Here is a 27,915-nt window from a genome sequence, read left to right on the forward strand (position 1 = left end):
ACAAAAAAAACAAAAAAAAAAAACATACTGGTTCATTTAATTCCTGTTTCAATCTCACTCTGAGAGGTTTTGTTTGCATTTAATAGATTAATTTTAATTTTACCCAGCTCCAGAAGAAAATAATGAAAAACTGCAAAACAATATTAATGATACTGGACCGCTATATAATTCAGTGAACCCTTCAACAGTTCTAAGTATTCTTCCAAACCCCTCAACTGTCTTTATATCCTACAAGGAACTTGTAGCCATTACGTTTTGCTCCAAAATTTCTTCCTAACTTTCTCAGACTTCCAGACAGAACAGTGATATCACTGCTGCTGTCTGTGCCATGTCTGAAGGGCCTGGGCAGACAAGGCTTTCATTGAGTCAGCTAGAGAGTTTTGCCTGTGTAAGGACTACGGAGGGGCATGGGGGGGGGGGGGGGGTTGTCTTTACTGCATTAGCTTGTGAGACTGAGGCTGCCAAATGTATGAGAAAACACTCGAATGGCCAAGAGAAGCAGTGAGTTAGATTTGATGAGATCCCCCTACTCTGCAACAATTAGGTAAAGTACAATTATAATTCAAGACTGATTTTACCCAAACTCCAACCAGTATTAAAGCACCTCCCTGACAAAGCGCGGTCTGCCTGTGTAACAAGAACGTCTGCCTCCCCTCCCTGAGGTTCTGAGCTAGCCAGGCCTGTTTAACTGGGAAGGTCTTGGGGGCAGGAGTTGAGATTTGAAAAGCTGATTAGTGGATTTGTCACACTGCTCCCATTCCTTTCAATGGACACTGTATGGCTAAATGCCCTAGTGGGCTTTGAAAGCCTCAACCAGGGCATTTTCAATAAAAGGCCCCCAGTTTTGGAACTTAGGCCTGGTCTACACTGGGGGGCGGGGGGAGCGGGGGTGTCGATGTAAGATATGTGACATCTTATTCCGACTTACCTCCCGCCCTCATGGCGCGGGATCGACGGCCGCGGCTCCCCTGTCGACTCCGCTACCGCTGCTCGCTGCAGTGGAGTTCCGGAATCGATGGGGAGCGTGTTCGGAGATCGATATATCACGTCTTAACGAGACGCAATATATTGATTCCAGATAAATCAATCGCTACCCGCTGATACGGTGAGTAGTCTGGACGTACCCTTAGCTTAATTGTTCATCTGCAGAGCCCAAATCTGCTGAATTTTTGGTCACCTTGCAAAGTGACCATTCCACCAAGATTTAAAGTGGGGCAGGATGGGTGGGAGAAGCCTTAGTATTGAGATATTTGTGACAGTTTCTAGTTTGGGATATTGGCCCAGTGGGTGGATTTTTTTATTGGTACATTTCATACGGGGGCCCAGTTTTCTGAAAGGGCTCACTCCAAACAAGGTGAAATAAACACAAACATTTCCGAGCATCTCACTGTTGTGCTGATTGTTGTCTTCGGCAAACAAGGCTTTTGAAAGATATTGTGCCAAATTCAGCAATGACTATGTAGGCTCAGGTGGGTGTCAAAGGGACAGTGTTAGGCAATGGACAGCGAGTGTTCTTTTTAGTGGGAAATAGGGGACTTTTTTTAAATTTTTATTTTTTTCACAAGGCTGTTTTTTGGAGACCCTGTACTCACTTACAAATGGCTGCATTTTTGTAGGATTCACCTGAATCATAGCATTTTTTGCCATTGCATATTTCCCCATTAATTCTTAGGGCTGAAGCCTCATCTTGACATACAGGAGATACACACACACACACACACACACACACACACACACACTCTCTCTCTCTCTCCCCCCCCCCCTCCCCCTCCGCCCCCCAGGATGAAATATGAGCCTCATTGAAGTCAAAACTCAAATTGAAGTGAATGAGATCAGGATTTCATCCTAGTTTTCAATAGCCTACAATCCCTCCTATGTGGAACCATCTTCTTATTGTTTTACATCAGAGGACTTTTACTTGCAACAGGGAGAGTTTTACATTTAGGGTTGTAGGGATTATATGGCTCTCTTAGGGTATGTCTACACCCGGCCGCTAATTCGACGGCTGGCAATCGAAGTTCTGGGTTCGACTTATCGCGTCTTGTCTGGACGCGATAAGTCGAACCAGGAAGTGCTCGCCGTCGACTGTGGTACTCCAGCTAGACGAGAGGAGTACCGCGGAGTCGACGGGGGAGCCTGCCTGCCGCGTGTGGACCGAGGTAAGTTCGAACTAAGGTACTTCGAACTTCAGCTAAACTGAAGTTGCGTACCTTAGTTCGATTTGGGGGTTTAGTGTAGACCAAGCCTTACAAGATCATCTGTAGTCACTGGCTCTCCTTTCTTGCTGGAGGCTACCACCATTTTGCCCAATCGTCTTCTCATATCCGCTAGTCCATCAGTGAGTGCCAAGACTGCCATAATTTCACTTGCCACCGTGATGTCAAACTGGGCCTGTAAAAGACAAAAAAAAAAAACCAAAAAAAAAAGAGGAATTAAAAAAAAGTGTCAGGGCTGCTAAGCAGAAATTTTAGCTGCATTGAATTCTTGGAAATATATTTTTGTCATTTTAAAAGAAACAGATCGATAGTATCACAACTAAGAGTGCTTAAAGTTCACAGTGTTTAATTAGGATTTTTCTGCAGTTTGAAGAAAAATGCACAGGCACCACATTATTCTACTAATATCATATGAAAATGTATTTCTCTAGGCACACAAGCTAGTTAGTAATTTAGCATCAGAAATCAAGTACAAAGTTTCATGCTAGAATGTATTTTAAAGAGCAATCTAAGTAAGTGGTCTCAATGCTGCAGCATGTGAAAAAACTCTAGTAGTCTCTATAAGAAACAAAGTCCCTGGAACAGCTGTCAATGGTTATTGCTGCACTAAATACAATATATTTCCGCATGGTTTTGGTTTTAGGTCTCCACTAATCATTCCAGTCCACCATGAAACCAACATTCAGGAAAGGACTTTTTTGGTGACCAAACTTTAAAACCAAATGCAGGAGGGTTTGGGGTGGGAATTTTAACACTGCTAGGGGCTCTGCTTCAAATCCTCTCACCTTCATTTGAACAGGGAGACGGCACAATACATGTTTAATTCCTAGGGGAAGAAATGCTCAGAGAGGTGAACATTACAATTTTATTCAGGGACTGTTTTTCTCTTGCATGCTTCTCAAAGGGTTAAATGGCTGAAGAGACAGAAACCAGTTACCGTTCGCGTGAAGCCTTTCTCTGTTGGAGACTGTCCAATAGTGATCTTCCTCAGGAACCTGTCATTTGTGTCCATCACTGCAGGGGGGGATTGCAGAGAGTAAAAAAGAAACCACCACATTAAGCTAATAAGTGTGATTTCAAACTTTGAACTATCCATGCTGTCGCTCAGAACATTGACATCACCACTAGAGAAGGGGTAGTGATGAAAAGGACGACACTCTTTTTAAACTAAAATACTACTACTACTAAATACACATAACGCTTAAACCCATAGATCTTAAAGCCCTTTTACAAGTTATTACTATATCTTATTTGTATTATGGTAGCGCCTAGAGGTCACAACCGAGATCAGGGGCCCATTGAATTACAATTTACACACACAAAACAAAGGGAACAGCAGTATTATAATCAAATATTAATAAAATCTAGCTCTTACATCATGCTTTTCATCCCTACATCTCAAAACATTTACAAAGGAGGTCAGTAGAGTCCCCATTTTACACATGGAAAACTGAGGCACGGAGAGGCAAAGTGACTTGTCCATGGTCACCCAGCAAGCCAGTGGCAGAGCCAGGAACAGACATTCAAGTCTCCTGACTACTGGTCCAGTGTTCTATCCACTAGGCAACACTGCCGCCCCATTTTACAGGTGGAAACTGAAGCAGAGAAAGCTAAAGTGATTTGCCCAAGGTTGCACAAAGACTGTGTGGCAGAGCTAGGAATCAAATCCACCATCAAAGTCACAGCCCAGTCCCTTAGCCACAAGACCATCCCTCCTCTCTAAAGGTAGCTTGACATTATCCCTCTGGCTGTCTCATCCCCATTAGGCAACAACAAGAGATTGGGAAAATACTAACGGATGAGAGAGAGAAATAAGAACCCACAAAGAACTGCGTAAAGAAACGCTCAGACACTACAGTTTTAGTATCGGACAGTTCTTTTTTTTCTGCATTTTGTAATAGAACTGGGTGTGAGAAATATTCATTCAAATATTCGCTACAGACATCTAATTTCCAGCCAACTGCTTGTAAGTTTAAATGCTTCACAGTATATTGCTAATTATGTTAGTGCCATTAAGTTCTGAGAGACAGATATGAGAACACATTTCACTCCCCATTGCTGAGAGATACAGGATAATCTCTGGATTCAAATCAAAGAAATCAAAATGAATCAGTCCAATAACTAACTTTTGGTTTGCTTTTGTTAGTAAAATTCTAACCAGCCTGCTGCACAGACCAAAGGGATCATATTTTTAAAGCACTAAGAAAGCACGAACCTCAGTCTGTTGCTGACTACTCAGCTATATTTGCAAAGTGCATTCCTACAATACATCCCAAAGGACTCTACTCCTGACTACAGGGGTTTGGACCGCAAACATGAATTTGGACGCAACCTGGGATCTTTAATCACACTGGTTTTAGAAACATCTCCTATAGAATGGGCATGGATTTGTGAGGTAGGAGGTCCTGAATTTTAATCTTAGCTCCATTGTTCTGCCTTTCTATTTCAATTTCCCCCATCTGTAAAATAAGGACAGTCAGCTACTGCCACTGAAGTTGGGCTAATGGTTATTTCCAGTGAACTCACGGGGTAGAGAAAGGGTGCAATATCTGTACAGGGATTTGAAGATGTAAAGTGCTATATAAAAGGGGCAGTGTCGCCTATTGAATAGAGCACCAGACTGGAACTCAGGACACCTGGATTCTATTCCGAGTTCTGCCACTGGCCTGCTGGGAGACTTTGGGCAAGTCATTTCACTTCTTCGTGCCTCAGTTTCCCCATCTGTAAAATAGGAATGAGGATACTGACCTCCTTTGTAAAGCACTTTGAGATGTATGGATGAAAAGTGCTACAGAACAGCTAGGTATTGTTATGTAAATGCTAAGTATGATTATTTTGGGGGATTGAACCAGTGAGTGATTTAAAATTTTGTAAAGCCTTTGTAAAAACTAAATTGAAAATTTGTAATGCAATCTTAATATAAAGTTCATAAGAAAATAACTTATAAATGCATTTTTTAAAAACCTGTCGCTATTGGTAGGGTACCTTATTTGTAGATTACATAACTGACATAGGTAAAAAACCAAAACACTAAAAATTAAATCAGCAAACAAGCACATAGCTCTACTCACACACACTCGATTGACTTCAAATGACTTGTGTGCTTAAAGTTAAGCAAGTGAATGAAGTGTTTACAACATCAGGGTCTACATTTGTATTTTTATTCAAAACTTTGAGTGGTGTATAATGTTTGTGAACATAAAGCAAAATTGCTTCAGTGTTAAAAAAATGAAAAGTCAATTTAGACTTTCAATACATTGATGCTGTCAAATTTGGTATATAGATAGGCCAATTTTAAAAAAAAAAAAAAGGCTCCTAAATCCATATTTAGGCACCCGAGTGTTGGATTTAAAAAAAAAAACAAATAATTAACTTATTCAAAGCATTTCAGCTTTCTTAGACTTATGGAAGTTCAATACCTCAGAAAATAGGATAAGGTTGCAAATATAGCACAGGATGTTTGCTTGTCAATTTTGTGATTGAATTTGTACTGTTCTCCCAGTAGGATGTTAATGAGTTTCTGGACTTGCCTTTTTAGCACAGATAATGAAACTTCTTAGTTCCTAACTGCAGTAGAATTTCAGATTTTACATAGACACTATTTCTACCAAGGCCTGATCTACATACAGATTTTTGTTGGTATAACTATTTCAGCTATGGGGGGTATGTGATTTTTGTTTTTTAACCGCGATGGTTATACCAATACAAGCCCTAATGTGGATCCAGTAATACCAGTATAAAGGTACCTTATGTTACTCTAGCTTTTTCCTGTACAAGAAGTGGAATAAAGTAGACTGCTATAAGCATGCTCAGCTAGACCAGTATAGTAAAAGCATTACAACATGTGTGTGTTGACAAGGCCTAATTAAAGAAACAAGTACAGAAAACACACTTCAGCATTGTAAAGCTATAAAATGGGAAGAAAATAAAGAACTAGAAACACGAAAATTTTAAAAAATCTGATTTTTTAAAAATACGAAAATTTTTAAAATGTTGTAAAAAAACCCAAAGATTTTATAGTTATTTAAATCATGATTTTTATCCACCGTGGTTCGAACTACAATTTAAATGCTCAAGAGACAACATTATTTTCTTAATGGGATGCCACAGCCAGAAGAAGTTTAACATTCACTTCAGAAAAGAGTTATTCAGGCTGAATTACTGTTACTCAAACATTTCTTGCCATAAATAATTAAATACAGAGAGTTAAGCCATCTGTTCCAAGCTATTCTAGAGGGAGTAAAGGTCCAAACAATGCTGTTTCTGACATTAAAAATCACTGTTTTAATTAATCAGATATCATTTCTCGCTGGCAGCTGTAACTGAACCAACTAGGATAGTAGTGAAATCAGCCAATGAAAAGGTTTAAAATCTGCTAACAGAATGACCGGATTAAATTCTACCACACAGCTAGCACGGACCAAAGAAGTGAAATTAATGGATTGAGACAGGAAAAATAAGAGGCAGTGGGGCAGCTTCACAGCTGGTGTAGATTACTATAGTGAGCTGAGGACCTGACCCACCCATCGGTAATGCGAAGGCTGAAGCTGAAAGCCCTGTTGGAGTTCCATAAGGAAGTAATAGTACCATATCTACCCTAGCGACTTACCAGCATAGTATCTGAGCACCTCACAGTCTTTAATGCATTTATCCCCACAACACCCATGTGCAAGACAACTTTGGGAATCTGGCCCCAAGCAACTTGCCCATCATCACACAGGAAGTTGGTGTCAGAGCACGGAGGTGAACCTGGTTCTCCCAAGTGCCAGGACGGAGCTCTTAAGGACTTCCCTTCTTCTCAGCGTGGGGAAGACTAGACAGCTAACCAAGGCTGCCAATCTTTGTATTCTTTCACTGAGCTACTGGAAAAGTCTGAAATACAGCTTTGTAGCAATTAATTAAATCTCACCTGAGCACATCAAGATTCAAGCCATCTGTGTCAGCTGCTCTAGGACTGAGACTGAAATAAGAGCCCAAAGGGTGAATCTAGCCTACTGAGCATGCACAATGTCAGACCCCCACGTTTTGCCAGTAAACGCAGCTCTCTGTACGTTTACAACGCCTCTTCTCACACATTTGTCATATCCGTCAGTTCTGCTGTCTATTGCTCTAGTACCTCTTTGCCATGTTATGGTGGCTGGATCAATATCCAATCTCACAAATTTTTTTCTCTCTTCATCCGTCAATGTCCCAGGGTCAGTTTTCTCAATACCCAATTTCTGGGGGGAGGAGAGGGGAAAAATAAATAGTCAAAAGGTTGAAGGAAATGAGCCTTTATTAAAATGATGAGCCTTCGCGCAGCAGGTCTCCCCATTTTCAGCAATAAAAGGAGGGAGAGGGTGCCTCTCTAGAGCTACTTCTCCCTGCATAAAGCAGCAGTGGAGACTCTGTTTCTGAAGCACAGTGTGCTACTAGGTAATTGCAAATTCTGTCAGAGGGCACTGCATATAATACAGTCCCTCCCATCGGAGCGGGTGTCAAGGTCAACACAGGTACAAGACAGCTAGCAACATTGTAAAGAGGAAGGGAAGCCCCCTCCATCAGCATCCCTAAGAAATCATGCATAGCTCTACCTTATGTGCCAGGTTCTAACCATAAGTCTCATGTGTTTACACTGATTTCTCATTACTTGGCCTGCGGCCACTGCACACTGCCATAAGTATTAAAACACCGCTTCTTCAGCATGCTAGATACAGTGCACAAAGGAGGCATTAAACAATTCAGTCACAAGACGGTCAACATCCCAGAAAGCCCTGCCTGAAGACCAGGAACTTCTTGACGATGGGCAATTTGCCAAGATGCTTAATTGAGAGAGGCATTATCGCATGGAGCCCGATTCAAGTACAAGCTTAGAAATGAGTGAAGCGATGGAACTGATTTAGGAACAGCAAGCATCTTATAGCCCTAGGTGTCTCCAGAAGAGAGGCAAGAGGGACGAGTTCTCCTCTGTCGTCTCCTGAGCACCAGGAGTTCTCAGAGCCAGCAGGACTCTCTTTTTGCCAGTTTTATCATCCCCTTCTCACCTCCACATTATAGCCAGCAGCGCTGTGGCAGCAGAGGACTGGCAAGGGCTCCCTGCAGAGCCTGTCAGTAACACTCCATATAATAGGCCTGAGCGCTTTATGTGACATAGCCCAGCAAAGGACGAGAGGCTGAAACTGGCAATCAAACATGAGTATCACATGGTGGAGACATTACAGCCAGTTAATGATACAAAAATGTAGATTCCCCACAATCAGACTGTTGTTCTTGCCCTCCCAATGGACACCTGTTCTGGATGTACAATATAAAAGTAGTTGTGCAATTCTGAGTGCCTGAGGCTCTGTTAATAGGAAGGCCAACTGATTAACCAGCAGACAACTCCAATAACTTCCCCTTAACCTACCACCTAGATGATCTTGTCGCTACTGTGAAATGGAATTGCTAGAGACCAGGAAGACATGCTGGCCCATGTTTTTTTGCTGAGCACTAGACAAATGACACCATTTGCATTTCAAATTCTAGTCATTTAAATGATCGTTGAACAGCTGTGTGCCTAGATGAGTGCAATTCAATGGAGTATTTTTCCATAAAAAAACTGACACACAGAATGTGAAAATAAAGCACGTCTCTCCTTTTTTGCTCAGTTTGTATTAAAATACAATTTCCAGTCGCTCACGTTCAGAAGGCTATGATTTTGTGTTTACTGCCACAATAAATACCACAGCAGGAAATGTTCATCTTCAGTCATGACTGTGTATTTGAAGGAAGTCCTTGGGGCAAGGACTATTTATTTCTGACTTATGCTGTGTCAAGGACACTGAAACAACAGTAGATTATTTATCAGGGGCCCTTGTTTCTTCCTAACTTCTATGTAGTTTACTCATTCGCCTAATAGTGTATAAAGTTAGACTGAAACCTCTTAAAGACGTGTCACAGCCCTGTCCTTGAGCTGGATTGTGGGGTAATGCATTTTTGCATGCTGCATAAATAAATACCAACAGACCAATGTAAGGTTTTTGTAATTTATCTTTTCACAGGGTAAAGACGATGCATACAGAACAGCCTAGAAACCTAACAGGCTTGATCAACTCACCTGCAGTCTTCGGATCTGAATATCAGAGAACTTCCTAACGCCATTGATCAAAGGCACCAAGCGGGTATAAAGAGCCTTGAAGAATGAGATACAATTAGAAGCTGCAGGGTGTCCAAAAAATCTTGGCGAAATAGACTGTGCTCAACACAACACAGAACGGAATCAACCGCGTCATCTCTTACCTGATCAGACTGAGTTTGCTCGTGGAACATACGAGCATCGATAGCTGCAGCTACTAGGTTATTGGCTGCCGTGATGGCGTGGATGTCACCAGTCAGGTGGAGGTTAAACTATAGGAAAAAACAGACATCAGTTATTTCACCCTTCTTTTACTTTTTTTTGGTAGTTTGTTATAGCCAGATGGAAAGAGAAATATTAATAGCAATGTTACCAGGGGAGCGGCTGGGGGCAATTGCTCTGTGCAATGTGTGGAACAGAAGATGGAATTCATCTACCACAGAAACATGCCGCCCCCACATTTATGTCATTTTACAAACTTCCTGAACGAAGTGTTCAAAATGAGTTTCTCATGCAAAAGTCAGTTCCCCCAGCTCTGCCAGGATCATCAAGAGAAGGTTTACACAGACGATGGAAAAACATGGCTATACTGCTTTGTTGATACCTTCATTTCAGACACATGATCTGATTTGTGCAGCATAGTGGGATTAGAGGTTAGGATTTACATCTGCTTCTTCTGGGCTTGGCATATAAAAATAGAGGCAGGGGAGAAGGGGATGCAGTTAGGGAAATTATGCATAGGAGGAGTGAAATGAAGAAGGGAGATGGTGTTAGAAAAGTCAGAAGGGATGACAGCAAGAGCCATAAAATCTTAATCCCATAGACTTCAGAAACCTCAATTACTAAGGCCTTAAAACGGACAGACAGCTGAAAAACAGAGTAACTGACGTACTAATCACCAGAGCCAATCTTATTCTAATACACAAATATGTGCCATTGCTTATTGCCTTATTTTGTACCTCTTGTTTTAATGTTCTCTACCAGCTAAATTCTTCCTGGGCTGGAAATTGCTTGCAAAAGGTATTCACCAATATCTCTGAGCCGGTACTGTGATAAATAGCTCCACAGACTTGCAAATTTTTTAAAAGAAGATCATGTTTTGATTTATTAAAAAAAAAAAAAAACCCACACGATTGGAATTGGTCTTAACACCACAGAGGTCAGAGACAGATTTTACCTATCTAGTCTGTTTTCAAGCCACAGCAGGATTGTTCCTTATTATTGTATATGGGCAAGCGTTTTGGCCAGTCTAGTTAAGTGTCCCAAGTGACTGGGCTTCCACAGCTTCCATTGGGAGATTATTTTTCCTTTGTTGAATTCACTAACATACCCCTCAGCACCGTGCGAATTAAATCTTTGCCCGCCTTCACATTTACACCTTTTGTGGACTGAACACATGAATCTTTCCCTATAGTCCCCTTACCATTTCTGCTGATCTCCCTTGAATGCCCTCCAGTGTGTCACTATACTTCTAGCTCATAGAGCAAATATCATATTCTAGGTGCAGTAACACAAGAGACATTGCCTTCTAACTCCATGCCCTGCGATGCTAGGTGTATGGATGCAGCCTCTCCCCGCCCCCGCCAATAAACCAATCAATCATATTACCTTTGCTGCCGCCATATCACATTGCATATTCCTGTCTAATTTGCTGGCCACTAGCACTGCTACGTCTTGGCCTTACTGCTTTCCAAGTTTTCCTTACCCATTGTATATTAATAATCAGACATAATTATGTAGAAGTAGCACACAGAAATAGTGTGTTCCTGAGAGTGTAAACAGTCATTGTCAGTGCTACTCTACACTCTTCCCCCTTAGATCTAAAAGTGCTTTGCAACGGAGGGCCATTGTTACCCCCACGCTACAGATGGGAAATTGAAGCATATAGAATTAAAATGATTTGCTTATGGTCATGCAGTGAGTCAGTGGTAGAAATGGCAAGGCAACTGAGTTCTCCTTATTCCTAGTCCTATACCCTATCCACTGACCCACGCAGCCTTCCATTTAAAACAATGAAAGATTAACTTCCTCTGTCCTTAAAGTAGCTTTGCTGAAAGGAAGTCAATACCCATTCTCAGACTTCAATCTCACTACAAACAAGATTTCCAAGAAGTTAATGACGACAGCAGCTCTCACCAGGGTTGAGCATTACACAGTCAATAAGGTTTGTGTCAAAATTACCTCCTCCATGGGGATAACCTGCGAATATCCACCACCTGCAGCTCCGCCTATAAAAAAAGCATAAAAGGAAGTAATCAAACCATGCTGACTAATGCCTCCTTAGCTTTGAGCACATTTGCTTAGCCATTTTTAAAATGTCTTTATTATTGAACAAGTCTGATTGAAATCCAGCACAGCATTTAGCGTGAGAATATCCAAAACTTACTTTCTTTCTAAAGAAATTAGATTCTTCCCCAACATATCTGTGTAACCCTAAATGACCTCAGTGGGGATTATGCACCTCTATACAGAAACAGAAAACTCTCTCTCCTAAGAGTTGAAATTTCTAGAACACCCATCGGCTGAATGTGCCTTCCCTGCTACTCTTCTATCCAGCATGAACGGCTATCAATAGGACACTGCCAAGTCATACCTTTTATGCCAAAGGTTGGTCCCTGAGAAGGCTGTCGGACGCAGGCAAACACATTCAGGTTGAGATGTGCTCCTAAGGCTTGAGCCAGGCCTATCGTAGTGGTGCTTTTCCCTTCTCCCAGGGGCGTGGGTGTTATGCTGCAATACACAACACCGCACATGCAATAGAATACTTGAGGCCAAGAACTTAGCAAGATTCAAAATGGGATTGGATGTTTAATGGATAACAAAGACTATCCAGAGTTAACACTAACACATATTTTGGAAGGGATATAAGACCTCATGTTTCAGGGCTCAAGTCAGCCTCTTGTAGTCAGAGTTCAGGAGGAGTCCTAGAGCTTGTCTACACTGGTGCAGACTAGAGGGGTGTAAATTTTCATTCACACGAGTGTGTCGTGCACTAACTGGCCTGTGTGCACCCTGCTGGTGAACACTAGAAGTACCTTAGTGTGTATTGACACAGTCCCATTTCAAACAGTACTATGATAACATGCACTAGGGAACTTCTAGTGCTCACCAGCAAGGTGCACACAGGCCAGTTAATTCATACTAGCATGTCACACACTAAAATTTACACCCCTCTGGTGAGGGCAAATGCATGGTGCAGACAAGCCCCAAGTGTGGAGCCAGTTTAATCCTACTGCAGCGGTTTTACACCATCCTTTGAAGCTTCTAGTGCCGGTCACTGTCAGACAGGATACTGAACTAGATGGACTCTGGGTCTGATCCAATTCCTATGAATTGCTCCAAGTTGTCTCCAACATTCTTAAAACCGTAGGGCAAAGCAGCAAGGCTCCAAAACCCTCCCCCAGAAATTCTACACCACGTTTCCCAATATCACCTTTAAGGAAGGAACAACCTACCCTGTTACGACGACATATTTGCCATCTGGCTGGTCCTTCAGGCGTTTGAGAGTTGACAGCAGAACTTTGGCTTTGGTCTGACCGTAGAGCTCCACCTCTTCGGAGAGCAAGCCAACTTCTCTAGCGAGATGACCAATGTGCTTGGGTATGCAAGATCGAGATACCTCAATGTCGCTTAAAGAAAAAAGGAGGTGAATCTAATTGCTGAAGCATGAAACTGCCTGCTTCCCGACAGGTATAGCCCACAAGCAGGGCCGGCTTTAGGCCGATTCGGCCGATTCCCCTGAATGGGGCCCCGCGCCTAGAGGGCCCCGCGCAGCTGTCCATCCGGCCCACGGCCCACTTACCCCTCCTCCCCTGAACGCTCCACCCACCTTCTCCTCCCCGCGAATCAGATGTTCGCGGGAAGCCTGAAACAAGCAGCAGGCAGGAGGTAAGCAGGGGGGTGGAGGAGAGTTCCAGGGGGGCTCAGTGCAGCCCAGGTCGAGCGCGCGGCTCCCTCCAGTCTGGCCCCGGCCGAACACTCCCAGCCCGGTCCCGGCCAAGTGGCTCTGGCCTGGTCTGGCTCGGGCCCCGCGGCGCCGGTCTCAGTCCCGGCTGAGCGGCTCCGGCCCGGACCCAGAACCGTCCGAGCGGCTCCGGACTGGCTCGGGCCCCGCGGTGCCGGCCCTGACCAAGTGGTGCCGGCCCGACCCGAGAGGCTCCGGCCCGGCTCAGTTCGGGCCCTGTGGCGCCGGCCCGGCCCGAGAGGCTCCGGCCCGGCCCCGGACGTGGACCTAGCCGAGTGGCTCTGGTCCGGCTCAGCTCGGGCCCTGCGGCGCCGGCCCCAGCCAAGTGGCGCCGGCCCGGCCCGAGAGGCTCCGGCCCGGACGTGGACCTGGCCGAGCGGCTCTGGCCCAGCTCAGCTCGGGCCCTGCGGCGCCGGCGCCAGCGTGGACCGAGAGGCTCCGGCCTGGCCCTGGCCCAGCGGCTGCGGCCCAGGCCCAGACCGAGCGGACCCAGGCCCAGACCCGGACCCAGGCCCGGGCCGAGCAGACCCGGCCCGGCCCCGGCCCTGGCCCTGGACCCAGCCCGGACCGAGCGGACCTGACCCAGACCCGGACCCGGCCGAGCGGCTCCAGGCAGCGCGGTTAGGGGGCAGGGAGCAGGTGTTGGAAGAGGACAGGGGAGTTCAGAGGGTTGTGGGGGGGGTGGATAGGGGTTGGGGCGGTCAGAGGGCAGGGAACAGGGGGATTGAATGGGGGCAAGGGTCCTGGGGGGGCAGTCAGGAAGGAGCAGGGGTTGGGTTGGGCGGTGGGGGGCAGTCAGGGGCAGGGGTTCCAGGGGCAGTCGGGGACAGAGAGAAGGGGTGGTTGGATGGGGCAGGGGTCCCAGTGGGCCATCAGGAATGAGAGGAAGGGTTGGATGGGGTGGCAGGGGACAGTAGGGGACAGGGAAGGGGGGTGGATGGGGCAGGGGTCCCGGGGTGTGTGTCAATAACTTTAGGTAGGCTTAGCATGCATCCACATACATTACGCAATGTATGTAATATATAATTTTATTATTTATATAGTTATGGAAAGTAAATAATACATGGAAGAAATGAAAGGTGTTTTTTAAGTGTTTTTTTTTTTTTTAAAGTAATCCCTGTCGGGGCCCCGCCAACAATGTTCGAATTGGGCCCCGCACTTCCTAAAGCCGGCCCTGCCCACAAGCACCCAATGCAGGATTTAAAAACTGAAATCTCTAAGCTTTACAGCCAAAGAAGTCAATCTGCCCAAGGAGATCCTCTCAGCCCATTGTAGTATGGGTAAGGGCATCTCCCAAGTCAGCTTTGCTACTGATGCCTGTTACTTGGGAATTTTCTAGTCTTTCCTGTGACATTTCAAACACTTGCAAGTGTTTGTTATTAACAGGAGATCTAATTCAACAACTCTTATCTCAAGGTGCTTTTGTTATCTCAGACTTCAGCTCTCCCAAGGCAAAGGAAGGCATCTTGTTACTTGCTGCTTCAGCCATTATGCATCTAACTGGCCCTAGCAGTCTCTGGCTTGCAAGAGGGCTGAGAAGATTAGCATTTGTACAGAGCTTTGAGGCCCTGATTCAAGAAAATATTGAAGCACATGCTTAAGTCTCACTGAAGTCCGTCAATGTGACCTATCACCATACATAATACTTTGCTGAACTGGGGTCTCCATATGTAAATGGCTATGTAGGTGCTAGTAGTACTGCTCTGTGGCAGCATCATTGCCCTTAAAAGCAGCTTGCCATTATCATACAATTATCCATATTTTAAAAATGACCATGTTGCCACCTGCATATTGGCCAATACCATAAATTGCATCGTTGTACACAACGAGGCCTCTGTCCTGGAGCATGATGTGTGCCCGCCTGAAGCCCCGATGCCACCGATGGGGCTCAGACAGGCAAAGGAGCCTGGTCGCACATGGCACTCTGCAGGATTGGACGGGAATGCTTTCCTCTGCAAAACGCTGGGAATTTTAAAAATTAGAATGAACTCACGTAGTTACCCTCCTGCGTACAAACCTGCCATGGGAATTCCCATACACAGCCCCAGAGAAAACAAAGAACAGACACACGACGTTACTAGACAGCCAGCGGTAGGTTATTTGAAGTGTTACCTTGGCACAGGAGTCCGTAAGCGGAGCTGGTTGTACTGGATGCTCCATTTCCCAGGTTGGAATTGCTCTAGAAAACGTTGTGCGCTCTCGACTGTGCTCTAAACGTGCATAAAAAGGCTCAGTTTAGTCACAAAGGTTGCATCACGTTGGTTAATAAACACAGGTTCAGAAAGGACTGCCCAGCCCCCTCCCTTCTATCTCAGACAGCGACCAATGCTCTGATTAAAGCCGTTTATCTAAATTTCTCAATGAGACTTTTTAAAATGCTTACACTGGACCTATTTCCTCCCCACCCACCCACATTGTCTCCTCCCTCCCCCAAAGGCAGGCAGGGGCCGCTGTAGCTGTAGGCAAACCAGGCAGCTGCCTAGGGTGGCGGGACCAAACCTGAGCAGCGCTGTGGCCCTGTACGCCCGGTTGCAATGTCACTCACTCAAATTTGACCCAGCCACACACCCCTCTCTTGGCAGAGGGATGGCCTGGCCATATTTAAGTGTCATTGAGACCTGGCACTTGCCCCCCACCATCATAACCACCAAGCCACCAGAAGGCTTGTTGCACTCCCTAGAAAGTCCTACGCCCTCGTTCCCCCCCCTGCAGCTGAGAATCTCTGTTCTAGGCGGTAGGAGGAGGCAGCCTCCTGAAGTTTTGCCTAGGACAGCTAATTGTCTTGAGCAGCCTCTGAAGGCAGGTGCTGTGCTACTGCTATCTTTCTTGTGCCACCTCATGGCTTGTTTTAAAATTACAGCCAGTGCTCCCTAAGAGCCCCACCAGCGAAGCCTGTTCAGCCCACTTTCCAGGCACTCTGGGTTCCTGGCAGGGCCGGCCCTAGGCCAAATGGCACCCCAGGCAAGGAGCAACTTCAGCACCCCACCCTCCATTTGTTAAAATTTTTTATTGCATTTGTAGCCCATTTCACGACTTTCATGCATGATTTGCACGCGCGATTTATCCGTCATATGATAAATCTGCACACTAGGAACTGTAAATCTGTATTTAGTCATGTCATATATAAGCAAATAAAAGTATTCATTTCCTTTAAGCTTATAGAAACTTTTTCATTTTAAGAATAACTGAAATGTACTAACATGAAGAAATCGAACTGGGCACCATGATCGGGTGGACCAATATTAAATAATGTTACAGTAGGTGACAGCCTTAGAACGTTAACCCTAGTCCTTTAGTTCAAAAGGTCGCTTTTCTTGCCTTTACCCTAGTGAACTGAAGCACAGCTTCCCATTAAATACGTCCTTTATTAGTCGCTGCCTACACTCTTCGAGTTTTAAAACACAAGTACCCTTTCACAATTACACAATAAAATAAAGAACAGGAGTACTTGTGGCACCTTAGAGACTAACAAATTTATTAGAGCATAAGCTTTCGTGGACTACAGCCCACTTCTTCGGATGCATATAGAATGGAACATATAATGGAACATATAACATATTCTATATGCATCCGAAGAAGTGGGCTGTAGTCCACGAAAGCTTATGCTCTAATAAATTTGTTAGTCTCTAAGGTGCCACAAGTACTCCTGTTCTTCTTTTTGCGGATACAGACTAACACGGCTGTTACTCTGAAACTTGACAATAAAATAAGGTTCACAATATTGCAGCTGGGGCTCTCACTTCATTCTTATATCTCACGGACTGGTGACTCCCCGCCCCTTATATACCCATGAGGGCCTGGCTGACAACATTCTAGGAGGTTCAAGGAAAGCGTAGTTCTCAGAAAGTCTGGACGGTTCCATGAGATTCTACAAAGGTCTAGAACATTCTAGGTTAGTGAAAAGGGAATCCACATACAGAATACCTGAAACATTTTACTTCAAAATTCTATTTTCCCTTTTGCGTCTAACAAAAACAGCTTCCCGAGCCCGGCGTGCCCCCAAGTCTGGCGCCCCAGGCAGTGACCTGTCTCTAAATCCGGCCCTGTTCCTGGGAGTCATGAGCCATCTCCCAACAAGCTAGAGCTGCAGTCCCCCTGCACTGTTGAAACTCTTCTCTGGAGGCGGGGGGACGATGACTTTCCTCTGCCAGGATTCTAGCGAATTAAGCCCACTGCAAACCTGGATTGCTTTTCACAGCGTCAGGAAGAGGGCATGCAAGGCACCAGGCTAGTGACATGGGAAATCACTCAACTCTTGGGACAAACCCCATTAGGTAACATGATGCGTGTCAGTGAAGTCATAAGCAAAGAGACAGCAAACAAAGCCTCAAACACACACAAGGAGCATACACACAAAGCCACGTAGGGCATTTCTGTGCCTAACTTCTCCCAGGCACTCACCCACCCCCAGAAATGCCCACTGTTATTTACTGTGTGTTAGTTGGCTAGTCATACAAATGCACAAAAAGGGGAGGTAGGACACATTCTGTCTGCGGTTCACATACCTGCATTAGCATGGCCACGGTCATAGGTCCCACACCGCCAGGGACGGGGGTGATGTATGAAGCTCTTTCCTTTGCTGCATTGTAAGCCACATCTCCTACTACCGTTTTCCCACTCGGCTTTGTACTGTCTGGGAGGGGGAGATAAAGTTATGCACAGGGCATTTCACTGAAACAAAAGAGACTGAACTCCCACTGGGACAAGGGCTCGCACACATCGAAATGAAAGTTCAGCCACACGGCAAGCAGCAAAGAGATAAAATGATCAAGCTGGAAAATGCTAGATTTCTTTGTTTCCCGAAGGGTAATTTTAGGGCTTGTGAACTCAGACTGGATCAATAGCACTATCTACCCAGAGACCAGGTAGAACACAGGCAGTCTCTACTTCCTTGAGGGTGCTGGGGTTTCCTTAAAGGGACACGTAACCTGGGAAATTTCATAGAAGGCTCCAGATCACATGGTGCTTCTGGGAAGGGAAGGGGAGGGACCATGTGCTCACAAAGTCCTGGCTTTGTGGGAGCAGGAGGGGCAGCTGAGGTGTGGAACTAAACCCACCAACTCATTTAGCCCCCCCATACTGCTGTTAGAAATTGTCCTGAGTTGGAAGTACAGCTTTCAGTCAGACTGGAAGCAGTGAGGGGTGGGGGAGGAACAAGTTTTCCAGCAATAAGAAGCTACATTTCCCTTTGCTCTTCATATTTAGATTAAATTAGATTTCCTGCATTTCAGAGCAAGCCGAGGCTCTGATCTGTTCTGCACTTAAGTGATTACATACTATGAAGTGTGGCACATGACTTGAAAATACGAGATGGAATTAGGTAGAACATTTAATCTTGCCAGCATGCTATAAATAACGAGACAGGAGCTGAAACTGAATACTAATACACCAGTTTATAACACAAGTTACATTTCAACCATTTTGAACAAGTATCATGCCATACACTGGTTGATTTACACTGAAGAAATTCACCACTCCTTAGAGAGAGGACAGAGTTTTCCATTCTCCCCCCAGTTTCTTGCTTTGTTCAACTGGTTGGCCAGCAATACTGCAGTATCACTAGATTAGTGTCCGGTCAAATTAAACTTGAAATACAACTTAATCCCCCTCCTCCATTTAAACATCTTAAATTTCTATTTCTCTAATAAGTCTCTCTTCTCTATTTGGCAAAGGTTAATCACCCCCCCCCCCCCACCCTTCCCCATAAATAAATGGTCCAGAAGGCAATATGTTTTGGGATTTTTTTAATTCACTGTGCATTAAGTGAGGTTGGCAGGGAAGTTCACCTGTCTGGAGACAGAACTCATTCACCTACTCAGCAGAGGAACTCAATTTTAGGTGTAGCACACCAAAATGGTGGCTTTCACTTTCTTTGCAAGAGTGGTGGATGTTTACTTCAGTGGTTTAGAACGCAGAGGACATTAAATGAAGAGGGATGTAAACATCTGATCTGAAAGAAGTTTACACTTCCCAGTTTATCTCAAAGCAAGAAATCACAAATGTTTAATTTTTTAATAAACCAGAAAGAAATCTCTATTATAACCAGAGGGCCACATTTCGCCCTCGGTTGCTCTCGTGCAGCTCCATGCACTTCAATGTGGCTGTACAACATGAATGTTGGACAGAATATAATCAAAAGCTTTAACATAAATACTATGAAAAAATATATAAAACAACAGGAGACTGAAAAATTGAAAGGGAAATCAAAACAAAAGCAACTAAAGTCAACACTAATTCTACAACCACTGTTACTGACAACTAGCAGTTTTGAAGTTTTGCTACATTTGTGTGTTAAGTGACAAGTTTCCTTCTTGTGTTCAAAGCCTGAACCATGTCATGGCTGTTAAATCCTGTTTCTACAGCAACTGTTAGTAATCTGCAAGCTTGCTGCCTGAGCTACAGAATAATTCAGCCTCCCATCCTGAAGCGCAACTTGATTAGGAATGCAAAAGGCAAATAATGTAATTACATTTTCTTCTAAGGATGCCAAGGATGACTACAAATCATACCAGCAACAAAGCCTCAGTCCCTGAGAACAAAAATCAAACAATTGATAAATAATGCACTCAAAACAAAACATCCTAATCTGGGTCTGATACACAGGCAAACCAGAGAAGCACATTTTATTCTCTATTGTGAAGCTAAGTCTGCAAGATAATATAAATGAAGAGGAAATGGTGACTATTTGACCAGCTTTAAAATATTTTCCCTCTTGTGGTTCAAGAAGTGGTCAGTTAGAGGATCTTTTATTGTCTGTTCTCCTCCAGTCATCCTCTAACCCACCTCTCCACTATACTACACACACACACACACACACACACACACACACACTGCATCTTCCTAAACATAGGAAGCTAGGAAAAACACAGTTTTTCTTCACTGCTAAAATATCAGAGGACAAAAAAGTTCAATAGCTAGAGGTCAAAGAAACTAAATGGTGGCATTTTATAGATATGAGACTACAAGGCCCCTTCCCAGAGTACACAGTCAAATCTGCACACCTGAAAGTGAACTGCTCACGTCAGGATAAAAGACTCAACACCTCGAAGGACAAGGTGGCCGAGGCGATATCTTTTACTGGACCAACTTCTGTTGGTGAAAGAGACAAGCCTTCGAGCTACACAGAGCTCTTCTTCTGAAAGTCAGTTGTAAAGATATTCGCTGTTGGATGCTACTGCTGTACAATTTCACAGGGCCAGACTGATTCCCTAGTGGGTTAGCTCTGCACAGGGACATGCAAGCATCTACTCAATGTTTCCTTTAAGTTCTTGCTAGCAGGCCAGGGCAGGGTGTTGATTGGTCTTCTCCTTGGCTGCAGCAATCTGCTTGTCCAATTCCTAAACTCATGGATTCCAAATAGTCTACTGAGGTTCAAGGACACCCAATACAGGGGATCACTGATACACCCCATCTTCCAGCTCTCCCATCCCACACAAATAGAGGCTCCCCAGGACCTAGAACTACCCCTTCAAGGAGGGTTCCAAACTGTGGAAAGGAAGCAGTGTAAGCAAGAGTGCCCTGTGGGATTTTTTTGAAAGAGGGCAAAGACTATGCTGATTCTGTGGCCCACCCCCAATACTGCTCTTCTGTCCCCTCTCACAGAGGATTTCTGCAGGGCTGGAACAATGCAGATGAGGTGCCACTCCCCGCATCTCCATCCTTTGGGCCACAATTTGCTGCATCTCAGCCCTCCCCATCTAGGGAGACCAGTTATAATACAATACACAGTGCTGAGGCTAAAGAGCTTTCTCTCAATCCCAGAGCTGCAATTCCCATTCTCTGCAGGTACACTTCTACCCCGATATAACGCGACCCAATATAACACGAATTTGGATATAACGCAATAAAGCAGGGCTCCGAGGGGGCAGCGCTGTGCACGCCGGTGGATCAAAGCAAGTTCGATATAACGCGGTTTCACCTGTAACACAGTAAGATTTTTTGGCTCCCGAGGACAGCGTTATATCGGGGTAGAGGTGTATCTAGCTGGGAACACTTACATCCACTGGAGGCCAGTTTGTGCTACTTTCTACCTAGCATTCAGAGCACAGGAATTCTGTTAATCTCAGACAATGGGCCAGCAGCAACATACTCTGGGAAGAGCTTTTCTTGGAGAAGCTGACAAAGCAGCCACTGTTTCCCCGCTAGCATCGTGATCCTCACCCTGGTTTCCCAAAGGTTCCACAGCATTTCCTGGGGGTTCTTTTAAAGCCTGTGATGAGGAGGGGAGAAGCAGGTGGAAGCTTTGCAAAACTCTGTAGCTTCCAAGACTGAACACTAGTGTTCAATACGGAATATTTCCACAGGATACATTTTAAAGCACTTTCTGCTAAGCCTCATATCTCCCCAAATGCGCCAGCCTATAGAACTGCCACAGGTGATTCTGCGCTAGGTCCAAACATTTCTAAAGTCAGAAAGACAAAAGTGATCATCAAGGAAATCAGGACCAACTTCTCAGACATACAGTCCAGTCCATGCAAGCTCTTGAACAATGGGAAGACAATGGTATACCGGGAACACAATAGTATTTTTATTTGCAACGCGCTAACAGGGGAGGCTGCAATCTGCTTTGTTTTATGCAAATCAAACACGGCTCTTTGGTTCCTGACAGATTGCCAAAGTTTGGGTGGCCCAGCACAGATATATCAAATAACAACAAACAGCAAGGGCAGTTTTATGTTAAGCAGAGGACTTAATGTTTTCAACTACAAAAACTCAGATGTCATCTGCAAGAGGCAAGACAGCTGAGCTGTAGGCGAGAAATGTCTTTACCTTCCATTAGATAATTACATTGCAACAAAACGACTGATCAATTATAAAGCTACCTTCTTAAAAGCCCTGGGGGCGTAGGTATGATGACAGCTTGACTGTGACTAATTTCCTAGATCATGTAATACCTGTAACTTGGATTTAAAATGAGGGGGGAGGAGGAAACTAGAATGAGCCAGACCATCTGTTTCTTCTTTACAAGTGACAAAAAGTAGTTAAATTAAACCCTAGACAAAAATCCATAGCCAGATGATTTTCCGCCAGACCCTCCAGTGGTTTGCAAATTATATTATGCTTCAAGACAATAGTCCTTCAAGTTTAAGTAGAGGTCTCCATCAAGATGCAGCAACGGTGTAATACCCCCCCACCCACCCACACATGCTTACCTGGTATATAGTTGATTCCACAGTCTATTACTATGGCACCGGGTTTAATCCATTCCCCTTTTACCATTTCAGGTTTACCAGCCGCAACCACCAGGATATCAGCTTTACTAACCTATCAAAATAACTCTGCGTCACTACAGCAGATACAAAGCAGGTCATTTTTGGTCTAGTTTTAGTCATTTGCATTTTCAAAAAAGCAACAGTGTCCCCAACACAAAACAAAAATCCTCCCTGAAGCCCAGGGATGGGTGGGAAGGAAATATTTCTATGGCTACTTTGAAGACCTTGTGACTGTGAATTCAGAGGCAGGGAGTTAAATTAGGAGCACCTGAAGGTCACCTTTCCACCTCATGCTGACTCTATTTGATCTTTATAACCATTAATCTTTGTTAATGCAGGTCAGAGTTCTATCTATTATTATTGTTGGTATTACAATAGCACACAGAAGCTCCAACCAGGAGGGGGACTCCACTCGGCCTGGCACATACACTGTACAGACATATAGTGAGAGAGAGTCCCTGCCCTGAAGAGCTTACAGCCTAAACAGACAAAGGGGGCAGAACAGAGAAGCTAAATGACATGCTCAAGGTCACATAGCAGGTGAGTGGCAGAGGTGGGAGTAGAATCCATGTGTCCCAACTCCTAGGCAAGGACCCTATGTACCAGCCCATGCTTAACACTATTGTACATTCATTTTCTTCTCCTCAAGTTAACCCATACTGTTTCCTACAGCAGAGCTGTTCTTTTCAGAGTAGGTTGGGTGGAGAAACAGCCAGAACATCTCAGAAAGCCATCAGCCATACCTCCTGCACATTCCTCTAAACCAACCAATGTTAGCAACCCAGTCTTCTGGCTCAAATCATTATTATGGATTTATTCTTTTAACATTCAGGAGGTCGTAACACAAAACGCACTGTAATTTGGCATTACCACTCACTTAGACCATATTGATATGACTGGCAGACCTGGTCAAAGCTTTATAGTTAAAGATGAGAACAGAAATCTATTATGAGGGTCATTTCAATACTTACTTTACCCTATCTAGTTTTTCATAGGAAGTTATCTTTTTGATTTTTCTTTATATTAAAAGGGAGAAGATTTATATTTGAGATTTTATTAATACTTTGCACTTAAACCATTAATAAGCCTAACAACAACCCTGTGAGGTTGGGTCAGTTTTGTTATCTCCGCTTTAAATACCATAGGAATACCCAAGTTCTGTTTGACAGTATCATAGAGCACTGCAGCTTTCATTCATACACATCCACTCTTTTGCTTCATCACTGAAGCGTGTCAATTGTCTGGAAAAATCCAAGTAGGTGGCAATACAGCCACCACGCCATTGCTGTGATTTACTCTTGCTGTTGAGCAGGAAAATGGGACCAGTCTCATGAACAATTTTAAAGACCTCTGTGAAAAGCCTTTTTGGGAGTTAATCTTAATAGAGGCTTCTAAAGTACAGGCTTTTGCAAACTCATTTGTGGAAAGAGACAGGCATGTGTATATATATTGTACAGGGTCTAAATAAACACCCTGTCCTTACCTCCTCAGCCAATGCTGCAGTTTTTGTGTGGCAAGTGGTTACAGTTGCATGGCTCCAGAGAAGAAGGTCATGCATTGGAGCACCGACTATCTTACTGCGTCCAATCACCACTGCTTTTTTACCTGCAATTTGGATGCCTGAAACATAAGAAGATTCAGTTTTAGGTTAGCAGTCCAAACAATCTGGGCGCATCCCAGCTGCCAATTAATTCAACTTTATTCTAGAGCCATTAGTCAGCATAGATCCAGCCATGCTCTTAGGAAAGTCACAATTAGTCATCCTGGGCTAGAAAACACAGCTGTCTATGCGATGGGGCTTTGAAGGTCAAGAAGTGGAAGGTGGAGAGCTTTAAGAAATCGCCTTTCCTAGTGGGGTGGAGGGACAGAGGAAAACTAGTGCTTTTAGAAAAGGCTATAATATATTGTATACTAAGCATAATTTTTCAGCTCATCAAGGGACTGACACACAATGTACTCATCAATAATGAGGACAGGTCTAAGGAGAACCATCAGTCCCCCCAATATACTTTAATTACTTACCTGTCTGTCTGATAAGCTCCATGCATCCTTTGGGTGTACAGGGGATGAAGCAGTCTCTAAGGTCACCTCTGGACAGTTTCCCAGCATTGATGCTAGTTAACCTAAAGTATATGAAGGGAGGGGACAATGGTATGTATGTGCCAGGAATAGGATCTTAAAGTTACACTAACTGGGAAATAATCAGTTTCCATAACACCAATATTTATATATTTTAAAGTTATTTGTTAAATTTAGAATCATTACTTTAAGCGGATAGGGTTAAAAGAAAGAGAGCAAGTTGTATGCTAAAACAATTATCCTCCAACTGCAAAATCAGCTTACCCATCTACATCCTTTTCAGGTGTAACAGCATTGGTCACTTTCTCTGTACTGATGGGTTTATCTGTATCTAGAGGCAATTGTACTATAAATCCATGAACTGCAGGGTCTTCATTCAAAACAGTGATACACCTCAGCACCTATATATTTAAGGTGGGACAGGATAAAAACATTAAGAATTATAAATTTAAACAAGTCTGGTGCAAGTACTTGAATGTTGCATTTTCTGGCTGGATAGAATTTGGGAACACCACACACATACAAAATGTTTAGTTCTCCCATATAAAAATATAAAATTACTTGTGGATTTGTCTTTTCAGAAACATCTAGATTAAATTCTTTAAAAATTTGCAGCATTTGGTGATCTCTATTCTTTTTGCATGAGTCACCCCTTAAAGGCAAGTGTTTCTTTATATAAAAACATAGGTCAAAGAAATACATACATTTTATCTTTTTAATACCAAACCAAAATTAAGGGCTTCTTAACGAGACTGACCAAGTCACTTACCTCAGCTTCTGTTGCAGTGTTTGGCAGCTTAATGTGATTGGCATTGATCCCAATCTGCAAAAGAGAGAACTCAGAAGTGATCTGGTTTTCTAACTGACGTAAGAGGCAATATGTAAAAACAGCGTGGCAGTTCTCTCATTCCAGCCCAGGCTTGTGATAGAATCCATCATGCTTTCTAGTCTGACCGAGGGACAGGCAATAAAGTCCTGTTACTCGGAAGTACATAAGCCAAAGAGAAGATCAAGATTAGTACCCCACCTAATTAACTTTTCTGTCATTGTTTTTATTGCCCCATATTGTAACATAGGTTACAAAACAAAGAGAATCTCTAGTTATGGGATGTCAATTCAGCCTGATAGCAGCTGCTGTACTAGCAATGACAAAAATGACACTGCTCTGGAATGCTAGCAAAAGGCAACAAGACATCAGCCATCATCTTGGACAACAGGAGCCAATTTCCCCTTCCACAAGGCAGGGTGTACTGTAGCATACAAGTATCAGAGGGGTAGCCATGTTAGTCTGTATCCACAAAAACAATGAGGAGTCCGGTGGCATCTTAAAGACTAACAGGTTTATTTGGGCATAAGCTTTCATGGGTAAAAACCCACTTCTTCAGATGCCTGGAGTGAAAATTACAGATGCAGGCATAAATATACTGACACATGAAGAGAAGGGAGTTACCTTATCAGGAATGGTAACATACAAAAGCCAGTAGGGGAACACTTCAATTTTCCTGGACATTCTATAACAGATTTAAAAGTAGCCATACTTGAACAAAAAAGTTCAAAAACAGATTTCAAAGAGAAACTGCAGAGTTACAATTCATTTGAAAATTTAACACCATTAATTTGGGCTTAAATAGGGACTGGGAGTGGCTGGCTCACTACAAAAGCAATTTTCCCTCTCTTTGTATTGACACCTCCTCATCAGTTATTGGGAGTGGACCACATCCACCCTGATAGAATTGGCCCTGTCAACACTGGTAAACTCTGTAAGTGTAGACATACCTCTTGTAAGGTAACTCCCTTCTCTTCATGTGTCAGTATGTTTATGCCTGCATCTGTAATTTTCACTCCAGGCATCTGAAGAAGTGGGTTTTTTACCCACGAAAGCTTATGCCCAAATAAATCTGTCTTTAAAGTGCCACTGGACTCCTCGGTGTTTTTGGGCAATGAGTTGAAATAAAGCAACTGCAGGTATACACCTTCATGAGGTATAAAGAGCAGGAGTCTAGGGGTTCGCTAGGCCAGAGGACAGAACAGTGCAGTGGGCACATGGAAACTAAGAGCTTGTCTACACTATAAACATTTGCACCAGCTAACTACATTGATACTGCCAGAGTAAGCCACACCAGTGCAAGCTCCAGTTTATATCAGTGCAGCTTGTCTACATTAGGTATAGGTATATGGAGGGCTTTAAAGGCATGTTTTTATTACCTGGTATGTGTGGGGTGGGGTGTATAATACACCTCTACCCCGATATAACGCAACCCGATACAACACGAATTCGGATATGACGCGGTAAAGCAGCGCTCTGGGGGGGGGCGGGGTTGCGCGCTCTGGCAGATCAGTGCGTCTGGCTCCGACACGCTGCTCTGAGCGGCATGTTAAGGGTGGGAGACAGGCGGGAGGCAGGTGGGCAAGCGGGATGAGGAGGCGAATGGGGAGGTGAGTGGCAGGCAGGAGCGGGGTGTGGAGGCAGGCAGGCGTGAAGACGGCGAGCAGGAGAGCGGTAGTTAGGCAGGGAGGTGCGCCAGACTGACCATGAGGAGACTAGCGGGGAGGTGAGCAGTGGGCAGGTAGGTGGGATGAGGAGATGAGCGGTGGCTGGGCGGGCGGGAGCGCTGAGCGGACGGTGAGGAGACTAGCGGGAAGGCTGATTTGTTCCGGACCCCGCACCCCTCTAGGGACGGCTCCGACACGCTGCTCTGAGCGGCGTGTTAAGGGTGCTGGGCTGGGGCTGAGGCGTTGGATAAGGGGCAGAGGATGTCAGGGGGCAGTCAGGGGACAAGGAACCTTCCCTACCCGATATAACGCAGTTTCACCTATAACGCAGTAAGATTTTTTGGCTCCCGAAAACCGCGTTAAATCAGGGTAGAGGTGTATTTACGAAGAAAATTAAAGTTATGACCTAGGCATTACCTCAGCAGCAGCCTTCAGCTTCATACTAATGTAGATATTTGAATCATCCCGATCCCCAACCTAGAGGGTGAAAGGACAGAGACAAATCACAATGGAAAGCAGAGCTACAGACAGACAGAAATATATATCTGAATTTGAATGACTGTTCTTTTGTTCAACTGTAGTTATATTATAGGGATAGCGTGACTCAAGAGTCTTCCTATAGCAAAAGAATACAGCCAGACAGAGCTAATGGGAAATGTCCTTTTAAGTGAAAGATAGGTAAACAGTTTGGCTAATTTTCTAAGTAGCAGCCATTTATGGCTTTTGAAAGCCTTTAATATGGTACATTCCAAAGCAGAGAAAACTGCCCAGTCTCTTTCCTGAAAAAGAAACATCTAAAATGCATTAACGTGACTTGCAAATACAGACATAGCTTTATACCCAATAGCACTGCCAGGA

At 44.2% G+C, this 27,915-nt stretch overlaps 1 protein-coding gene across 2 annotated transcripts in view; it reads right to left on the reverse strand.

Moving 5' to 3' along the window:
- Nucleotides 1-27,915, reverse strand: part of MTHFD1 (methylenetetrahydrofolate dehydrogenase, cyclohydrolase and formyltetrahydrofolate synthetase 1) — a 76,838-nt gene that overhangs the window by 28,494 nt on the left and 20,429 nt on the right. For both annotated transcript variants that reach the window (XM_054026407.1, XM_054026406.1), the window contains exons 3-18: nucleotides 27,475-27,534; nucleotides 25,334-25,387; nucleotides 24,829-24,965; nucleotides 24,508-24,608; nucleotides 23,969-24,105; nucleotides 22,426-22,537; nucleotides 17,779-17,906; nucleotides 15,386-15,483; nucleotides 12,765-12,938; nucleotides 11,903-12,039; nucleotides 11,491-11,537; nucleotides 9,474-9,581; nucleotides 9,292-9,366; nucleotides 7,333-7,435; nucleotides 3,154-3,230; nucleotides 2,251-2,391 (exon numbers count right to left, since the gene is read on the reverse strand). In XM_054026407.1, coding sequence (XP_053882382.1) covers nucleotides 2,251-2,391; nucleotides 3,154-3,230; nucleotides 7,333-7,435; nucleotides 9,292-9,366; nucleotides 9,474-9,581; nucleotides 11,491-11,537; nucleotides 11,903-12,039; nucleotides 12,765-12,938; nucleotides 15,386-15,483; nucleotides 17,779-17,906; nucleotides 22,426-22,537; nucleotides 23,969-24,105; nucleotides 24,508-24,608; nucleotides 24,829-24,965; nucleotides 25,334-25,387; nucleotides 27,475-27,534 — 1,689 coding nt within the window. The remainder of the gene's footprint in view (nucleotides 1-2,250; nucleotides 2,392-3,153; nucleotides 3,231-7,332; nucleotides 7,436-9,291; nucleotides 9,367-9,473; nucleotides 9,582-11,490; nucleotides 11,538-11,902; nucleotides 12,040-12,764; nucleotides 12,939-15,385; nucleotides 15,484-17,778; nucleotides 17,907-22,425; nucleotides 22,538-23,968; nucleotides 24,106-24,507; nucleotides 24,609-24,828; nucleotides 24,966-25,333; nucleotides 25,388-27,474; nucleotides 27,535-27,915) is intronic.

The sequence above is a fragment of the Malaclemys terrapin genome, chromosome 4 (assembly GCF_027887155.1).
Source record: "Malaclemys terrapin pileata isolate rMalTer1 chromosome 4, rMalTer1.hap1, whole genome shotgun sequence".
In the NCBI taxonomy this organism is placed as follows: Eukaryota; Metazoa; Chordata; order Testudines; family Emydidae; genus Malaclemys; species Malaclemys terrapin.